This window comes from Phyllosticta capitalensis, assembly GCF_038381095.1.
Source record: "Phyllosticta capitalensis strain CBS 128856 chromosome Unknown BKA78scaffold_5, whole genome shotgun sequence".
NCBI classification, from domain to species: Eukaryota; Fungi; Ascomycota; class Dothideomycetes; order Botryosphaeriales; family Phyllostictaceae; genus Phyllosticta; species Phyllosticta capitalensis.
The window spans coordinates 980744-997932 of NW_027117443.1; the positions used below are offsets into that span (position 1 = coordinate 980744).

Below are 17189 nucleotides of genomic sequence, written 5' to 3' on the forward strand. Positions count from 1 at the left end.
ATCGCTAGCCATCAAGGTGCTCAACTTCCTACTCCTCAACCCCGAGACCACTGGCCAATGGAACCGCCACTTCGGATGGAATTTTATAGTATCGACCAACATTCTCGTTCAATATGTCGGAAAAATTCTCGCATTCATTGAGCAGACCCTCAAGAACTTGTCCACTGCACTTTCCCGTCATGTTCTATCTCAAGTGGCAAGAGCTCAGGTACTTGAATCGCTGTCCCCACAATTGGCCAACAGACCCCTAAGCAGCGGCAGACATCAAGGTGTCATTTTTCAAGCATTCCGTATGGCAAAAAACGAGTAGCTCGTGTCAGTATTTAGGCCGGGTAGCTTACCGTCGCACACTCATTTCTCTCATCTTTCCGTGCTTCTTCTTGCTTGTAGAGCAGTCATTTTCTATTCTTCATTTTCAAAGTATCAGCCAGCGACTCATCCGGACACGAGTGCACTCGAAACCCCCACCGAATTATGGAGCAGACGTCATTCACTCCAGACGCTACAGTCCACGATGTCATCATCGTCGGCGCCGGGCCCTGTGGACTCGCCGTTGCGGCTCGCCTCTGCGAACACACTCCCTCTGCCATTTTTACAGACGAAGAGCACCAAAGATACCATTGGATCAAAAAGCATGGGGCGCGGATGAGCATCAAGGATCGAAAGAATGGAAAGGTCAAACTGGCTACGCCCCAGCTTGGCCGCCGGTATTCGACGCTTGTATTGGATGCGACTGGAGACCAGTGGATGAACCGGTGGAACAGGCTGTTCAAGACATACGACATCAGTCACCTGCGCAGTCCCATGTTCTTCCACGTCTGTCCAGCGGATCGCGATGGGTTGCTAGCCTATGCACACGAGCAGGGGAGAGAGGACGAATTGGATGAAATCAGAGATTGCGTTGGAAAGGAGATCAGCAAACACCAAAGAAAGAAGCGGACCAAGGGGCGAGTTCAAAAGTAAGTGGGAGTGTCAAAAACCCGTACAAAACAGCAGTCCCCTGACAATTTTCAGGCCCCAAGCCGAAGTAGTCATCGACGAACGCGACCGCAAAGACTACTACAGACCTTCGAGACCGCTTTTCACCTCTCACTGCGAGTGCCTTGTCGAGCGGTACGGCCTTAGGAAAGGCCTGGTCCAGCAAAAGCAAGTCGAAGATATTCAATACGGCATCGTCCGGGAGTACTCAGACGTCGACAAGATCTTTACAGTCAAGACAGACAAGGGGATTCACTTTGCCCGCACTGTCGTGCTAGCTGTCGGACCAGGCAACTCTCCCAGAATCCCAGGCCCTCCTCCGTCAGGGGTCGACGGACAGGCACCTCCTCAAATGTGCCACAGCATGCACATTCAACAATTCCCAGACCCTATGGTCATGGCCAAGATCAAGGCGAAGCAAGAAACAAACATACTGATTGTCGGTGGCGGCCTCACGTCTGCCCAACTGACCGATCTCGCCGTCCGCAAGGGTGTGAAAAAGGTGTATCATCTCATGCGCGGAGCTGTCAAGGTCAAGCACTTTGACTTTGATCTCGCGTGGACGGGCAAGTTCCGCAATTTTGAGCAGGCCATATTCTGGAGTGCCGACAGCGATGAAGGTGAGCCATGAACCCGTAGAAGCCTCCCCCAAAAGTACTCACAGCTCACGACCACTCCCGCAGACCGCCTGGACATGATCCGCAAAGCGCGCAACGGCGGCTCCATCAACCCACCATACCACAAAAGACTCTTGCGCCACGCGTCCACCGGCCGCTTGTCTCTCCACACGCACACGACCGTCTCTTCCCTCTCCTACGACGCCTCCACGCGCACATACACCGTGTCCACCAATCCACCCACGCCCACGCCCCTCCCGCCCATCGACTACATCTACTACGCCACAGGCATCGACACCGACTTCACCACGCTCCCCTTTCTGCGCTCCATTAACGAGTCGTATCCCGTCGACGGCTTCGGCGGCATGCCGTGCTTGACGGACGATCTCATGTGGCGGCGCGACGTGCCGCTGTTTGTGACGGGAAGGATGGCCGGGTTGAGGTTGGGGCCGGCGGCAGGAAACCTGGGCGGCGCGCGACAGGGTGCCGAACGCGTGGCGTGGGCAGTGGAAGAGCTGCTTGACAAGGCCAGCCCGCAGAGCTTTGGCGGTGCGGATGAGAGAGACGAGTATGCAGAGGGCGAGCAGGAGGCGTTGGATTTCGTGGCTGGCAGGGGCAGTCGGTTTGGGGTGCTTGGAGCTGGGGATGGTGACGAGTTGTAGGAGTGTTTGGCGTCGTTGATCTTGTTTTTACCGCGGTTTGGTGGCGGGTTTTGCTGATTTGAATCTTGAATCGAGTCCTTAATTGCTCCAAAGCAGCGTGTCTACCTTTTGCCCATCCGTGCCCCTGAAAGACGCCCAATCCCGTCGTCCGTCCATCCCTTGCGCCGTTCTTTGATTATGTCTACAATGTGATGTGTGGATGCTTCGTTACCATCTTCAGTCTCTTCAAACGCATTGTTACAGATTCACACGATAACGTGGTCGTAGAGCGTCTAGCTGCTCTTCTCCTTGTTCTCGGCCTTCTTCTCGGCCTCTTCTTCAAACGGCTTCTTCATCCACGGGCTCTCCTTGTCCACCAACTTCGGCTCGCGCAACGCGGCCGTGTCAAACTCAAAACCGCCCAGGAAGAGCGCATCATTCGACTTGTCGAGCTTGAACAAGTTGGCGCGAATGTAGTTGACCAGCGTAGCCAAGCCACGCGCATCAATCTCCTCGGCCTTGTACAAGTTGCGCCAAAGGGCCGTCGCCAGGACAGCGTCGCCCTTGACGAGGCCCTCGTCGTAGGCCGTGACGACGCCGCGCCACTGGATGTGCAGGTCGTGCATGTACTTGTTGCGCACGCCCGACGCGGCGATGTTGTGCCACTTGACCATGCGCTTCTCGGCCTCGTAGAAGAAGTGGTCGATCAGGTTCTGGTGCCAGGTCGGCGCGTGCTCTGCGGGGAACAGCCGGATCCGCGTCGTCAGGATGTACATGTGCAGGAAGGTCACTTGTGCCCAGGTGTTGAAGGTCGGTGTCAGGCCGAGCTCTGCGTGTGGTGTCAGCCATTTTCTCGCCGATGAAGCGTTGCCCAATTTTGCGCCGGACCGTGGCGGGAAAAGTTCAGCAAGACATACCCTTATACCACCACCCGTCGCCCTCGCCCAGCTCCTCGCCGGTCTCTGTTGTTGGTGCCTCGCCGTCCTTGTCCCTCACAATCTTGTAGTCCGCCTGCCTAGCGCACGCCTCAAACATGCCCTTGGTCCCGCTGTACGCCGCGTACGGTTCCGTCGTCGACACCGAATGCTTGCGCAGCTGCTGCGCCAAGCGCCTACTCAAGCTCGCACTATCCAAATTTTCAAGGTTCTCGGGGGCAGGCGACTTGGAGGCGGGCGAGTCCTTGAGCGCCTTTTGCTTCGACAGGTCGTCATTGTTTTCCAGTCCGGCGGCGGTGGTGGGCGGCTCGGGCGTGATTTTGGCGGCGCGAGAAACGGTCGTGGCGAGCGCGCGTTTTTGCGCAGGGCGAGTTGCCTGTCAAAGAGTCAAAAAAGTTCGTTGTGCATGCTGCCGAGGACGACAAGTCGTCGGGCAGGGATAGAATTTACCTGCGCAAAGATCTGGCTCTGCTGTTGCAACGCCCGCCTACAGGCCCTGCAAGCAAAGTGTGAAGCCATTGGTGCTCTGATAGAAGCTTATTGGAAGGAAGAACAATTTGGAGAGGAACGAGAGTAACGTGAGAGTTCAGTCCGTTCGGGTGAAGAAAGTCGAGCGCGGAGCTTACTTTTTGATGCAACACGACTCGTGCCTGGCCGCAGCGTTGCACGGGCGCCACCCCGATCAATGACTTCACCACTGGCACTTCTTCCTTCGGCGCATTTTGGCCTTCTACAAACCACACTCGCACATCTTTTTCAAAATTTGCGTCGGTCGATGGCGTCTTTGGAACTTTCTTTGTGGGCAATAACTCTGCGCGCCTCCAAATTCTTTTGCCCTGCTCGAGCCATCGATTTAGATCCCTGCTCGAGCAGGCATTCCAGGGCGCGGCTAATAGTAGCATCCTTTGGGAATTCCTATACAGGTCGACCGACTCTTTGATCATGGTGATCATGGCCTCGAGACTTCATCAGTGGTACACGTTGTATCGTGTGCTCTGTTGCGAATCACGGTCAGGGTAGTCCAAATCTTGCCCTGTGCCGTGCACCACGGTCAATCCCAAGCAGCCAGGCTCATCGGGTTTTGGAATCAAGCGGGCCAGCTCCACAGGCCGTCGAATAGCTTCCTCATCATCTGTCTCGTCGAAGCACAGCCCAAAAGGAGTGTCGTAGTCCCTGCCGCGCAAAAGTGTTCTACTCGGGGGATTCTTGATTTTGGCGAACGACCTTTGACCTTCGGGTAGCATTTCGTATGAAAGGTATCCCCGATCCTCGATTGTGATCTCGTAGCGACCTCGTTCTTCCAGCTTTGGGTACGTGTTGTAGATGAGGTAGAGCGAGTCCGCACGACCACAATGGCAGAGGACAAAAGCAGTCAAAGCACAAACCAACGTCCCACAACCTCTAAACCAACTTGTTCAATTTGAATAGGCAGATAGGCCCTATCTCTAGGTAAATAATTGAGGAAACCCTAATGAGACGCACCGAGCGCCTCAATTCTCTCGCTCGGTCGTGACTGCCGCGCCGTTAAAAGCCATATCGCGCCCATATCCATCAGCTCCGCAAACCCCCGTCCGATCCCATCCCATTGACTCCCGTCGTTGGAGAAGCGAGATTTTTGATCGTTGTCGAGCAAGTCTGATAGCAAGCTTTGAGAGCAGGGGAAAACGCCAGAGCAAAGACCCAAGGAAGTGAAGCGCCAAAAGAGTAGTAGAAACCATGAGAGCAAGTAAGCAATGAAACCATAAATCGTGAAGGGTGAGGGTATATTTCAATTTCGCCTTTCCCCTGCAACGCCGTGCCGTGCCAAAACCAGATAATATCAGGGGAGAGAGGCGTGATGACGCAAGGATAGGAGTATACGGAGGAGTCGAGCGGCGAGGGTCACTCAGGAGAGGTAAGAGAGCCCAAAAGGACGGTGCCAGCAGGAACCGTAGCACCCATGAAGCTCAAGGACGGAAGAGAGTCCTGTTCAGGTTCACAGGACGAGAGCCCTTAGGAAACTCGGGGGTCGAGCTTCGATTCGGCACACTAAATGAGAATTTCTTCTTTTTGGCATCGCTGTTGTGCATGGTCACTTCTGACGACGACTCTAGTTCGTTCTCGGTACCTCCCCGAAGGAAACCGTTGACGATTCTCATCTGATTCGGTGCTGCATTGGGAGTGTTGGACCTCCTGGGGTCCGAGGAGCTGGTTGCCAGCTTTTTCGACTGGGACTGCGCAGCTGTGCTCTTCGAGGCAGTGTATGGTGTTGAAGACTTGGGCTTAGAAGATCCTTGATCGCTCTTCTTGGGCTCAGATCGTGGAGCCGTAGCCTTCGCAGCGGTAGGTGAGTCGACAGTTTTGGATCGTGTCTTTTGCGCAGGCGCTTTTTTAGTGCCGCTGGTCGAAGCCGTCTTCGAATTCATGGCGTTGGCTCGGGCCTTATCAGAGAGGATAGGAGTCCTCTTTGTTCTAGCTGGAGAAAAATCAAATTTTGGTTGCGTCTGTGTGGGCGTTGTTGTGTTGTTCATCGAGCTGGTTTCAGCAAGTCCCTTGTGACCATTGGGGGTGCCATCTCCAGATGGCCAAACTACTTTGCCGTTGACGACTCGAGTGCCCGGCTTTCGACCGCGCCTTTTTGGAGTGGAACTGCTAGTAGGGGACTTTGCCGGCGGGGCTTTGATGGGCGTGCGAGGCTGAGGGGACGACTTCCTCGGCCAATGTACAACGACCTCGTCATCCTCGCTCTCATCGTCACCACTGTTGGCAACACTTTCGGCTCGCTCCTTAGGCGAAGAAATCAAAAACTCGTCCGCCGGGTGCCGGTCCGCCCTGTACAGTGGTGTACCGTTGCTGAACCGCCGGTTCGATCTGCGGACCCATGCAGAGCTACTTTCTCTTGACTCTCGGGCTCTTGACTCTCGGGTTGTCTTGTAGCCTTCATTGTCGTCAGAACTGTCAATGTCGGAGCTGTCGTTGCCGTCATCGCTGTCCCCACCGCTGTTACCCGAGTCCATGCGGACTTTCTTCGTAACCGTCTCAGTAGCGCCTTCTGGTGGACCCTGATTCACGCGCTTTTGAACGACATTGGTTTGAGTGCTTGAATGGACAAGGGTCTTCGAACTGGCCCCGTCTGTTGACGCCGCAATGTCTATCGTGATGCCCAGTTCTCCGGCCAACTCACGAAATTTTTGCTTGAGAACATCTCGAGATATCGTAGTCTCCCCCGCGTTGGAGTCTATCGTGATGCCCAGCTCTCCAGCCAACCCACGAAATTTTTGCTTGAGATCATCTCGAGATATCATAGTTTCCCCCGCGTCGAAATCAACATGTGTTTGTGTTCCCAGCGAGATGACGTTGGATGGTCTAGGCTGACGCTCGGGACTTTGGCGCGCGCTTTGATCTTCGGGGGTCGTAGCAGGGGGTGAAGAGAGCGGCGAGCTAGTTGTCGAGTGTCGAGACCGGCGGACCCTGGTCTGAAAGTCTTCCTTGCCCTCATTTGCCAATTGCTCCATGTATTTCCAGTGCTCGGCCATGAATTCCGGCGAGGGGTCAACATCACAGCCCTCCCAAAATCGTGATAATTTGTAGGGAGAGGGTAGACGGGGCAGCTTGTGAACCTTTCTGAGCTCTGCCATTTGTTGGGCAAATGAGACGCGTGGTCGGGTCTCTGGTGCGCCAAGTGTCGATGATTCCCGGATGCTGCTCTCAACCTCTCTTGGCCCGTTTTCTTGCAAAATTTCCTTTTCTCGGGACGATTTCCGAGGACTAGGCTGAATTCTTCCAAACATGCCGTGCCTGCCTTGTGTCGAGACAGTCTTTCCTGGACTCTCTCTCGGGGTGCTCTTCTCCTTGTCGAGGTCATCCAGGCGACTCCTCTCTTTGATCTCTGCGCGCTCGAACCTCGCATCATCCTCCAAGGTCGCCTCGCCTCGAGACTTCTTCAATTCGTAGTCTGCCTTTAGTTTTGCAAAAGCCATCGCCAGGGCAAGGCTCTTTTTCTCTCGGGATCTGGCCGTACCAGGTGAGGCTGGATTTGGTAGCACCTTTTTGCGCGCTGTAGGCGACCTTTCGAGGATAGGACCATCGCCATCGCTTTCTGACTCGCATGGGACGCTTCCTCCCTCCCGCTCCTCATCTGAAGGGTAATCGCCATGGACTCGGTGACGATCTTCATAGTAGCCTTTGCGGGCCACGCCTTTTAAAATTTTGTAGCTCCTGGGCGAAGAGGTTGGGGATGCTGCCTCCGACGTCAAGGTTGACCGACGCCTGCTTGAAGGCCTGGACCGTGATCGGGTGATGCTTTCTGTGTCATGATGGGATTGCCTCTGGGATGAACTGGGAGCATCGTGTGAGATGTCGACTAGAGGAGAGGCCCGCATATAGTTGCGGAGACGGGCCATGTTGGACTGCAGCCAGTGGCAGGATGCACACTGCGCCTAGGTGAGCGACTCGATGCAAGCGAGTGGAGTGTGGTCATGAAGCTGATGTTGGATCAGGTAAGGGAGAGGCGACTGAAAGATGTCGAAGGTGAAATGGGCTGCAAACAAGGAGTTGGTAAGTTCGCATGAGCCGGCGCGTGATGCGTCGACGCGAGGTCACGTAGGTTTGCATCAGCAGGCTTCACAAGGCATCGACGTGAAGTGCCTGGTGAAGTAAGAAGCCAAGATCATGGGCCGGCGTGTGCAAGGCCTCAGCAGCCAGGCAACGATGAGATGTAGGTCTCTCGATGCGGATTGATGGACATTTCAGGCAGCTGAAGAAGCGACGACTGGAGGCTGGGCGCGTAAGGAAAGCGTAGACGCACTGGGCTTTGTTCTCATTGGTCGGGTGCGGGATTCCGCTGTATGACTGCCCGGTGCCTTGTTGGGATCACCAACACCGCGCTGGCGTACGGTAGCATGAGGAAATTTCTATTCAGTTGCATGCTCGAACTGCTTTGGGTATATTGTCAAATCCATCCAGACTAAAATCCGAAATCCAAACGCCTCCCATATGCCGCTGTACAAATGCCGTAATATCGTAGACAACCACACGTCCTCTCCCTCTACATATCCTCAGGCAGAACCTCATCCGCTGTATACCCTATCTCCTCTCCAACCCTGCGCACGACCTCCTTGATGCCCTTGCATGCAGGACTGTCCGGATATGCATCCAAAAAGCTTTCTCCGTAGTCGCACGCCATGCCGATTCGAGGGTCCAGAGGCACAGCGCCGAGGAAGGGGATGCCCTCGTCCTCCGCCATTTTCCTCGCGCCCCCGGTTGTCGGTCTGAATATCTGGCTCTGATGCCGACAGCCTGGACACACAAAACCCGACATGTTCTCCACAATGCCGAGTATTCTGATGCCCGCCTTCCGGCAGAAATCAACCTCCTTCCGCACGTCCAGCAGGCTGACCTCTTGCGGCGTGCTCACCAGTACCGCGCCGTCGACGCCCGCCTCTTTGAGAAAGCTGTTGACGCTCAGGTGCTCGTCGCTTGTCCCTGGCGGCGTGTCTACCACCAAGAAATCCAACTCTCCCCACTCAACATCCTTGAGGAAGGTCTTGATGAGCCCATTCTTTTTGGGTCCGCGCCAGATGACGGCGTCGTCGCGATTGGGAAGCATGAACTGTACGCTCATGACGCCCAGATTGTCGCTGACCCAGACGGGCTCCATGCCAGTGCTCGTGACGTGTATGCTCTCCTCTTCCACTCCCATCATCTTTGGTATGCTTGGACCGCAAATGTCTGTGTCCATGAGGCCGACGCTGCTGGCTGGGTTCGCAGCCAATGCGTGGGCGAGCATGGCGCTCAGAGTTGACTTGCCCACGCCGCCTTTGCCTGAAAGTACGAGTATTTTGTGCTTGACGCCTTCAAGACGTTGCGCAATGATTGGTATGTCTGGATCTGGTCCCTTGGGCGCTGAAGCGCAGATGGCTTGATTTGGACATCCGGCGCACGAGTCTGCCTTGCCGGCCGTCTGCGATTCGGGTCCAGGACAGTGTTCGGGCTCAGGTGCGACAAGCTTCGGTGCAGCTTTAAGCGGCGCTTCGAGGGCAGCGGCACCATCGGTTGTGCTGGGCGGGATGGGTTCTTCGAGTGAAGGCGCCATGGTGGCGATAGAAGTGAGATGGTATTTCGGCGAGGCTTTGCGACGATGCAAGATTGAACGGTTCGGGTGAGAAATTGAGCCAGTTCAGATGGGGCGGGTGTGGCGATTTGCTTGGTAAGGTTTCTTCAGGAATATTCAAGTCGAGATGGTTGATGGGACAGTACCAGCGACAGCGGCTCTGCCCGTTGTGTCATGGCCCACTTGCTTGGTAATGCGACTCCGATGCCTCTCCGATAGGCTGGCTCGGACTGCCCCTCATCACGTGCTCAGTCCCAATTCAGCAGTTTGTGATAGAAACCTAGGCTTTCGCTTTTTGCCTGTTTGTTTTGAATCTAAAGAGTCCTATGTCTATTCGTGACGCGAGCCAGCTGCCTGAACATCAAGCCAGCAGCATCTATTTACCGAGCTTCACCATCACGTAGGGAACCTCGACGTCTTCCTCCGCCTTGTCCTCCGCTGTGATTTCGAAAATGACGTTCTTCTGGTGATCGGGAATCTTCTTCTTGGAAATGGTCTCGACGAGCTCGCTGAGTCTGTGCAAAAAGTTAGCAGGTTCTCAGGATGTCAAAGTTTTGATACGTACTTGAGCGGCAGCCGATCCTTCAGCTTGTTTGGAGGGTAGAAGCTTGCGTACAACAGGCTGACGCCAGAGCTGATCATCATGATGCTGAGACCCTTCTTTTCAAAGTCGTCCAAGAACTCTTGCAGAGTGGTGTTCTCGACCTCGAAGCGATCCCACAGCTTGTCGAAGGAAACCTCACCGTTAGGTCCCAGGTACTTGTCCTTGGGGCTAGCGATGGGCTCACTGAAGCCAAAGAATGGCAGCGCAAGATTGACGAAGCCATTTTTGTACTGCTCAATGTCGGTCTTGCCATCCAGGACCTTGTACAGCTCAAGGTTGACCAAACCAGTCACGAGCGCCGTTGTCGTCGCGATGGCAGGGATGATCTTGCCAGCAATGAACTTGGTCTTGTGGCGGTCAGCTTGTTGGATCTTGTAGTTCTCCGCGCGGAGGTTGCTGGCCGCCGTGATGAAGTCGATGTGGTAGTTGGTGTCATCGTCCTTTTCGAACTCCACGGGCTCGAGCTTGAAGCCAGCGAGAGACTTGGGAGGAGGAAGGGACTCGACCATCTTCTGGAGGTCGCTTTCGTCGTCCTGTGGGCCCTGCTGGGCGTTCGGGTCCGGATCGTTGTCGCTTGCCTGGATCTTGACGCCAGGGTCGGGCTTGAAGTCAGGGATGATCATGTTATCCAGCACCTTCAGGTACTGATCCCTGGTGACACCCTTGGGGCTGATGTTGTAGTTGAAAGCGTGCAGGTTTGCCGCGGCTTCGACGAACTTGAAGTGAGTAGGGTTGTTGGGATCAAACTTCAACGCGTCAGGAGCGCGCTTGGGGCCTGACCAAAACGGCTGTCCACTTGAGGTGGTCGAGTCCTTGGGAAAGTTGAACAACAACTGCTGGATGTTGTTGTTGTACTGCTTCTCAAACTGTTGCCTTGCCCAAATGATGCAGTCGTCAAAGGTCAAGGGCTTCTCCTTAACAAGGAAGTCGCGCAGCGTCTCTAGAGTTTGCTTCTCGTTGCCGGACTGCTTCAGGGCACTTCCAAGGTAGTTGGGCTGCGTAAGGTACATGTTGACAATTTCTGCAGGCTGCGCAAAGTAGCTGTGGAAGAGGTCCTTTGCCCACGCAATGGTGTGCTCGATCCGGTTGGGGAAACTCCTGAGGGTGCACATGGGGAAAGACTGCTCGGGAGGATCTTGGGAACTGGAGTAAGACTCGGTGATGTTTGGCAAAACAACCTGGGTGTTGCCCTTGGTGCCGAGAGTACCGCTGTCGAGCAGAGACTTGCGGAAGAAGACGCAACGACGATCCACATACGTGCGAGCCTCGACATTGTCAAGAGCGTTGGTGACCGCGGTAAGGTTGTTCCAAAAGTCCTCGTTGAAAATGTGCTCAGTGTCGGGGCCCACCCTTTCCCTCAGGGTAACGATGTGTCCCTTCAAATCGGGGTTCATGGCCTGCACAGCCTCTGCAGCGCAGTCGCTCTTCAACTTGCCAACATCCTTGGACCTGAACAAGAATTGTCTGTTGAGGTTGCTCTTCTCAATCTGGTCCATGTCCGTGACCCAGATCTTGCCTTCGGGTCCAGCGCCAACGCCCATCATGGCCCAGTTTTTGAGCATCTCGCAGCCAATCGCGCCAGCTCCGACCAAGAACTCCTTGACATTGGCAAGCTTATCCTGGAATTCCTTGCCAAACACGGCAATCTGGCCGTCGTAGCGAGTGCCTAGCGGCTTGCACGACTCCTCTGACCGCTTCGTCGAAGTTGGCAGTGACTCCAATGAGTCAAAGTAGAGCCATTGCACGATGGGATGGAACTTTCCGGACACCGACTTGAGGACCTCTTGGGCGACGAGACCACCGAAGAAAGCCGCGACGGGACTTACGTCACCTTGAGCCTGGTAACTCAGCTCCTTGATGATCTTCTCGTCCAGCTCGACCTTGTCCTCTCCCTCACAAGCGAGACTTTGGGCAATTTTGAAGACTTCAGCGGCATCTCCCTCATGGTGCGGTCTGGGAAGCACTCCGTTGTGTTGTTCAGCAAACGCGTGGAGCGCCTGGACACCAACATGCTGTTGCGGCGGTCGGTCAAATTTGGCAAAGTCTGATTCCAAGATCTTGGGCTTCTTCAGCTGCTGGCTGAGAGGCTCAAAGTCCATAATCTTTGGCATCTTGACCTGGTGGAACATTCCACCGCGCTTGTACTGACCCAGCCCGGAAACATCTCCAATGTTGAAGGTGTACGGGCCCTTGACGGTGACCTTTCGAGGAGCAGCATCATTGAGGCCTTCCATGCCCTCCAACTCTGAAAATGAAACGTAGTCACCGTCCTCCAGGCCATGCCTAGTCTCGTCCAGCGCCGAAACCGTGCCATCCTCGTCGATTGCCGCAACAATTCCGTTGGTGGGATTCTCGCCTGTCGGATCACCGCAGGTGAAGTTCTTGCCGAAATCATTGAAAACGTGTCCGAAGAGACCAAACGTGTCCGAAATGACGACATAAATGCCGTTTTGGTGGCAGAAGTCTGCGATCAAGATTTGGTCGCGAAGCGGCGTGTCTGTAAGAACAACGCATTGGTATTGTTTCAGCAGGTTCAAGTCGGAAGTCAGATCGGCGGCAGCGTGCTCGCGAACGGGTACGTAGGGATTCAGCTCCGAAACTCGAGGAACGGTCACAGAGGCACGCGGCTTGCCGACATCTTCGGGGTGGAGGAAGAATTGAGAAGAGAGATCTTGAATGGTAGCGGGCTTGGGGTCGAAGAGAGTTAGAGACTTGACGCCTGCGAGCGCAATATTCTTCGCAATCTCGACACCCAGGCCCCTCAAACCGACTATGAGGATGTTGGAAGAACCCATGCGCTTCATGGCCTCGTGTCCCAGGACATACAGCTGTCTGCTGTAGAGCGACTCGTCGATCTCGCCCGGGCCATCCTTAAGCTGCTCGGCCGCAGCTTGCGGATTGTCGATTTGCATTTTGTCCTGGAGCTTCTCATAAGCATGGCGACTTCATGGCGCAGTACAGCTTGGGGCCCGATGCGGGGCCAAGCAAACCCAGTATGCGGAACAAGACCTACTGTCATGATTTTCTTGTGTGGACTGCTCAGGTCCCCGTTTGAAGTCTTCCTTTTCCCCAGCTTGCCTGAACCGTTCCGGTTGTCCTGCGGCGCTGGTGTAGACGATGTGGTTGATGACGTTGGCGGCTCGTCGTGGGGCGGAATCGTGAAGATGGAGAAGAAGAGGCGGCTGGTGGAGGGGGGAAGCCGTGGAGATTGCGATAACACTGCAGAAAAGAGGCGGCTGAAAGTCAAAGAACGAAGCAGTGGTGCAGAATGAAGATGCGAAGGTTGGAGCAGGAGGCGGGCGGCACGTTGGAAGCTGCGGCGGCGATGACGAGAATGAAGCAATGACCGCTTCGCCAAGAAGAAGCTGCCCCACTAAGCAGACCTGACACCCAAGACCCACCCGTCAGCCAGCCATCACCTTCCCAACACCAAAGACGACGACTTGTCAAGCATTGGAAGCGCCTGATGCCATCGCGAAAGTGACGGAATTCCGACGACCGCGGCGCATGCGCGCCAGACATCTCACTAACGTTCCACGACTATTCAGCAAGACATGGAATGAGAAAGACGATGAGCGAAGCAAACCGACTTGTACCCATCGATATTAAGACGACGAGGACCTTGCCGTCTCATTCAAACATTGTTCCTTTCGGATTTCTACAAATCACCCGAAAGCTATCCTAAGCTCGCGGCTCCTGATTCTACAACATGTATCTTATCCCTCGTCGTCCCGGTTCCGTCTTTCTGAATACTCAAAACCAACAGTGCTGGCTGTTGGTGTTTGGACTTCTCTTGCAAGGATTAGAAATGCTGCGCAAAATCGCTCGCTGGATTTGTCATCGCAGTCGCAAAGCTGCTGAGCTTGACGTGCTCTTGAGCCAGCCTGGCTTACCAATACATCATTTCATGTGAGGCTGCTGTGTGGAATCTGTACACATGTATGGGTGGATTCACCAACAGCCGGCCTTGAATTTTCCATCTTGGTATAAATTGCAAATACCTCCACAAACGCTCCACAAATCCTCCACAAACCCACGAGCAGTACTACCCAAAGGCCCAGATAATGCCCATATGTTAAAGCTTCAAAGTAGCTTCGCGTTCATGCTGGTCGCCGACGTAGTAGCTCTCTCCTTGGCGGAAGTTTGTTGACAATTCGTGTAGTAGCTTTTGCGGAGATTGAATGTAAAATGCGGACGGCGAGTGATCCAAGTTTGAAATCCCACATCTTTCTTGGCCGGGGATGTTGACTCTGCACATGACTTCGGGTGTGTTCGGCAGAACCAATATTTTTGTGGAAACTACTAGTTAGCAGTTCCATAAGCAATATATCGCACCTGGTGGCCACTCTTATCGGCGGTTTATGAGATTTTTGGCAGTTTTCTCACGCTATTTAGTAGCGGCCTAAGCTAGCTTAGTTTTCACCTTATTAGGTATAGGTATACACCTTTTAGTAACTATTAGAATCTCAGACAGCACCAGAACTGACCCCTCTGAGACTTCTTATAGTTTTTAGCCTCCACACTAAAAGTGAGAGTTCCAAGTATCGCAAAATACCTATTTAGGTCCCCTTTACGCTAATATTTCTTAGTGACTATTAGTCCGGTGATTCTGCCGAACACACTCTTCTACTATCTGTGGAGAAGTAAGCACCCCGCCTAATCCTATTTTGGCAAGGTGACACAACCTCACTGCCACCAACGAGCGGAAGCCGCCGCGGCCTGATCTTGATACTGCAGTCCATGCTCATTGCTTCTTCGCTTGCAACATTCGAATCCTTTTTTGGATTGTCTGTACCCTCAATCGTCCTTCTGTCACCACGCTGTTCAACGGTCTCTAATCAGCAACACCAAGCAATCATGCCTGCATTGCTGGACTTGTCAAACGAACTCCTCCATTCGATCTTCTCCCACACGCAAGCTGATGATCTTGCCCGTCTCTCCGAAACTTGTCGCTCCCTCCACCAATTCATCAATAGCGATGAGATGTTATGGAAGGAGGTGCACCTTGCAGTATTTGTGAGGATCACTATGGCGTAACTGATAGTTGCTAATTAGCAATCAGGATGATCCAAAGGAACAATCTGTTACTGTGACATCATGGCAAGAGGAGCTCTCGCGTTTATGGAGGATGCACAAGATCCTATCGTCAGATAAAGAAGAGACCAAGGTGTGTTGATAAATGGACACCCAGATTTCGGCTTACGATGGCCAGATACAAAACATGGATACTTTGGCCACAACCATCACTCGTCTCCTGCAAGCATCCAGTCCGGATCCGGAGTCAAGAAGTCGCAGCTGGCTGCGAAAGCACTTTGAAGCGGATTCAATCAACCACCATGCCTTGCTATGTAAATTCTCGCTCTATCACGATACCCTCGGGATCCGCGCTACGAGAAGCTCTGTAATACCAAAGGATCTCGAGCAACTGAGTGCCAAACTACACGTTTTACACGGCGTCTACTGTGAATGCTCCGTACACATGGGCTCTGACTATGACGCGGGTGCTCCAGTCCATGCGTACGCCCGATCTCGCGTGTACGATCTACGCCGATACGACGAGAGCAACTCTTGGGGCCCCTTCTTGGACGACTTTTCGCACCGCGTGGATTGGATGAAGTTGAGTTGCATCATGACGGTCATTCTCTGCGAGCAGCGGCGATATTGTAGCCATCTCGGCTCATCATATCTGCCGGTATGCCATCTCCCCTTTGCAGGAGCTGCGCCCAATACCTTCCAGGAACCAGGATTTCTACCGGGATCAATAGTAGGATCACTTCAATCCTCTCCCGAGCCCAAGTCTCCGCATTCTGAAGCGTCCATGGTGAAGGAGCCCAGTCTATCGCTGGACGAGCAAGACCCATATGGTGTTGCTGGGACTTGGTTCCGAATCGTCCTGTTCCTCGACTACAATGATCTGTACAACTTCAACTTCAGCCAGGGCACGATACCGAATACGATGCCGCGGCCACCTCTCCAAAAATCGCAAGCGACGCGCTTCATCGTCGTCCGGCTACATGTGACGCGGATTGAGCCCATCACTCGGGATGGAGAGCAGCAGCTTCCAAAGGTGTATTTCGAGGGAGATTCACGCTCTTACGAACACGGCACAGTGCAGGACGGCCAATCAACAATCAAAGGTACGTGACATGCCCCATGATGCAGACCTTATGCTCACAACCAAAGGTCACGTACGACAGAATCCCGAGGGCGAAATCTGGTGGACGACCATGTCAATTTTCAACGGCGAGGAACGTTGGCGAAGCGAGTGCATCCAAGTCGGAGGCCTGCGCTCTGACCGCGGAACCTTGGGGACCTGGTTCGACAAGTGAGTGTTCTCAGTAGCCCTCGGACTGCGAGCTTTTATTGACACTGTTTGCAAGGGACTATTCTGACGATGGACCTGTGGGTCCCACTTGCTTTTGGAAAGTCTCGAATGCGCATCTCGACAGGAATATGCCGAGCTTCATGCGGCGCGCGAAGTCTGGACAGCGCGGCTGGAGGAGATATGGTTGAATGTATCGAGTACCTAATCACAAGCCGCCGGACACGTGAAAAGTCAAGTCAGAGTACAATCAATCAGCACGTGAATGCTCCTTGCGTACATACCTATTTAAGGATGCACTTTGTGCCACTGCAGAGTTCTCTTGACTTACTGTGCCGAAAGCTAGCTCTCGACTCGAGAAGAAAAGAGAAAGGTCAGAACCCACTCGCGTTTGTTGTTTCGGTGGCCTGCGCCAAAATCGTTGTGGCAAGCAATCAAGCTTTTGGTATCACTCGTTCGTTGAATTGGCCGCATCGCTGGACACTCACTGGCGGCCATTACAAGTCCTCATCATGATGTCTTGGTGACCAAATACGTCTTCACACTCCTTTGACGTTAGGCCGAATGGCCTTGAACCATAAACGTTCCCGGCCAAAGACTTTGGAAAACAAGGAACAAGACGCAAAATAGTCACAACTGTCGATTGCTGTGCGAGAGGAAGCAGAAAAGTCAAGAATCAATCCAATATTGGCTTTTGGAGACACAAGTAATTGCTTGAGGCGAGGAAACTTCGAAGGAGAGGAGTCGATACTTGCTTCGACGCGCACAAGTCACAGCTTCGGAGTCCAGGTGCTAGAAAAGGTCAGGTGTTGACACTTCAGAAAGCAATGGATCGAGCTGTACCAAGAACCAGGCCTTGAAAGGACACTTCATCACCACAGCTGCCTGATCAAACTCAGTGTCATGTTTCAGCGCGGTAGTTATCGCGGTCCTACGCGAGTTCATCTTTCTCTGGCTTTAACTTTGGAGTGCACAAAGGAAAGAGGAAGAGAAACAAAGAG

The 17189-nt window shown here is 53.7% G+C and overlaps 7 protein-coding genes across 7 annotated transcripts; 2 read left to right on the top strand and 5 right to left on the bottom strand.

Annotated features, from left to right (window-relative positions):
• Window positions 1–474: 474 nt before the first annotated feature.
• On the top strand, window positions 475–2257 carry BKA78DRAFT_250537 (FAD binding domain-containing protein; the record flags this gene model as incomplete). Its single annotated transcript, XM_066884583.1, has 3 exons — window positions 475–959; window positions 1015–1598; window positions 1662–2257. 3 exons carry the CDS (start codon window positions 475–477, stop codon window positions 2255–2257), a joined length of 1665 nt encoding a protein of 554 aa, XP_066744233.1.
• On the bottom strand, window positions 2189–3756 carry BKA78DRAFT_133305 (ubiquinol-cytochrome C chaperone-domain-containing protein). The gene is made up of 3 exons (XM_066882638.1): window positions 3622–3756; window positions 3154–3547; window positions 2189–3065 (listed from the first exon to the last, which is right to left on the bottom strand). Exons 1-3 carry the CDS (start codon window positions 3688–3690, stop codon window positions 2530–2532), a joined length of 999 nt encoding a protein of 332 aa, XP_066744234.1. The 5' UTR covers window positions 3691–3756; the 3' UTR covers window positions 2189–2529.
• An 814-nt stretch (window positions 3757–4570) lies between these two features.
• BKA78DRAFT_133370 (uncharacterized protein) lies at window positions 4571–5003 on the bottom strand. The gene has a single exon (XM_066882639.1). It carries the CDS (start codon window positions 4887–4889, stop codon window positions 4662–4664), a length of 228 nt encoding a protein of 75 aa, XP_066744235.1. The 5' UTR covers window positions 4890–5003; the 3' UTR covers window positions 4571–4661.
• Window positions 5004–5117: 114 nt separating this feature from the next.
• BKA78DRAFT_352732 (uncharacterized protein) lies at window positions 5118–7130 on the bottom strand (the record flags this gene model as incomplete). The annotated part of the gene is made up of 1 exon (XM_066891409.1): window positions 5118–7130. One exon carries the CDS (start codon window positions 7128–7130, stop codon window positions 5118–5120), a length of 2013 nt encoding a protein of 670 aa, XP_066744236.1.
• A 923-nt stretch (window positions 7131–8053) lies between these two features.
• BKA78DRAFT_314059 (P-loop containing nucleoside triphosphate hydrolase protein) lies at window positions 8054–9462 on the bottom strand. The gene has a single exon (XM_066888431.1). The coding sequence runs from the start codon at window positions 9242–9244 to the stop codon at window positions 8198–8200; it is 1047 nt and encodes a 348-aa protein (XP_066744237.1). The 5' UTR covers window positions 9245–9462; the 3' UTR covers window positions 8054–8197.
• A 66-nt stretch (window positions 9463–9528) lies between these two features.
• On the bottom strand, window positions 9529–13159 carry BKA78DRAFT_314060 (putative poly(A)+ RNA transport protein). Its single transcript, XM_066888432.1, has 2 exons — window positions 12880–13159; window positions 9529–12784 (listed from the first exon to the last, which is right to left on the bottom strand). Exons 1-2 carry the CDS (start codon window positions 12883–12885, stop codon window positions 9809–9811), a joined length of 2982 nt encoding a protein of 993 aa, XP_066744238.1. The 5' UTR covers window positions 12886–13159; the 3' UTR covers window positions 9529–9808.
• Window positions 13160–14723: 1564 nt separating this feature from the next.
• On the top strand, window positions 14724–16379 carry BKA78DRAFT_251056 (uncharacterized protein; the record flags this gene model as incomplete). The annotated part of the gene is made up of 5 exons (XM_066884622.1): window positions 14724–14882; window positions 14929–15033; window positions 15079–16003; window positions 16050–16191; window positions 16247–16379. The coding sequence occupies 5 exons, from the start codon at window positions 14724–14726 to the stop codon at window positions 16377–16379; spliced, it is 1464 nt and encodes a 487-aa protein (XP_066744239.1).
• Window positions 16380–17189: the final 810 nt, after the last annotated feature.

What these genes read in the sequence shown, in the direction of transcription:
- BKA78DRAFT_133305 (XM_066882638.1), bottom strand. Translation starts at nt 3,690, where the DNA reads ATGGCTTCACACTTTGCTTGCAGGGCCTGTAGGCGGGCGTTGCAACAG. An exon ending in AGAGCCAGATCTTTGCGCAG is followed by an intron (nt 3,548 to 3,621) that starts GTAAATTCTATC and finishes ACTCTTTGACAG; the next exon opens with GCAACTCGCCCTGCGCAAAA. An exon ending in CGACGGGTGGTGGTATAAGG is followed by an intron (nt 3,066 to 3,153) that starts GTATGTCTTGCT and finishes CACCACACGCAG; the next exon opens with AGCTCGGCCTGACACCGACC.
- BKA78DRAFT_133370 (XM_066882639.1), bottom strand. Translation starts at nt 4,889, where the DNA reads ATGGTTTCTACTACTCTTTTGGCGCTTCACTTCCTTGGGTCTTTGCTC.
- BKA78DRAFT_314059 (XM_066888431.1), bottom strand. Translation starts at nt 9,244, where the DNA reads ATGGCGCCTTCACTCGAAGAACCCATCCCGCCCAGCACAACCGATGGT.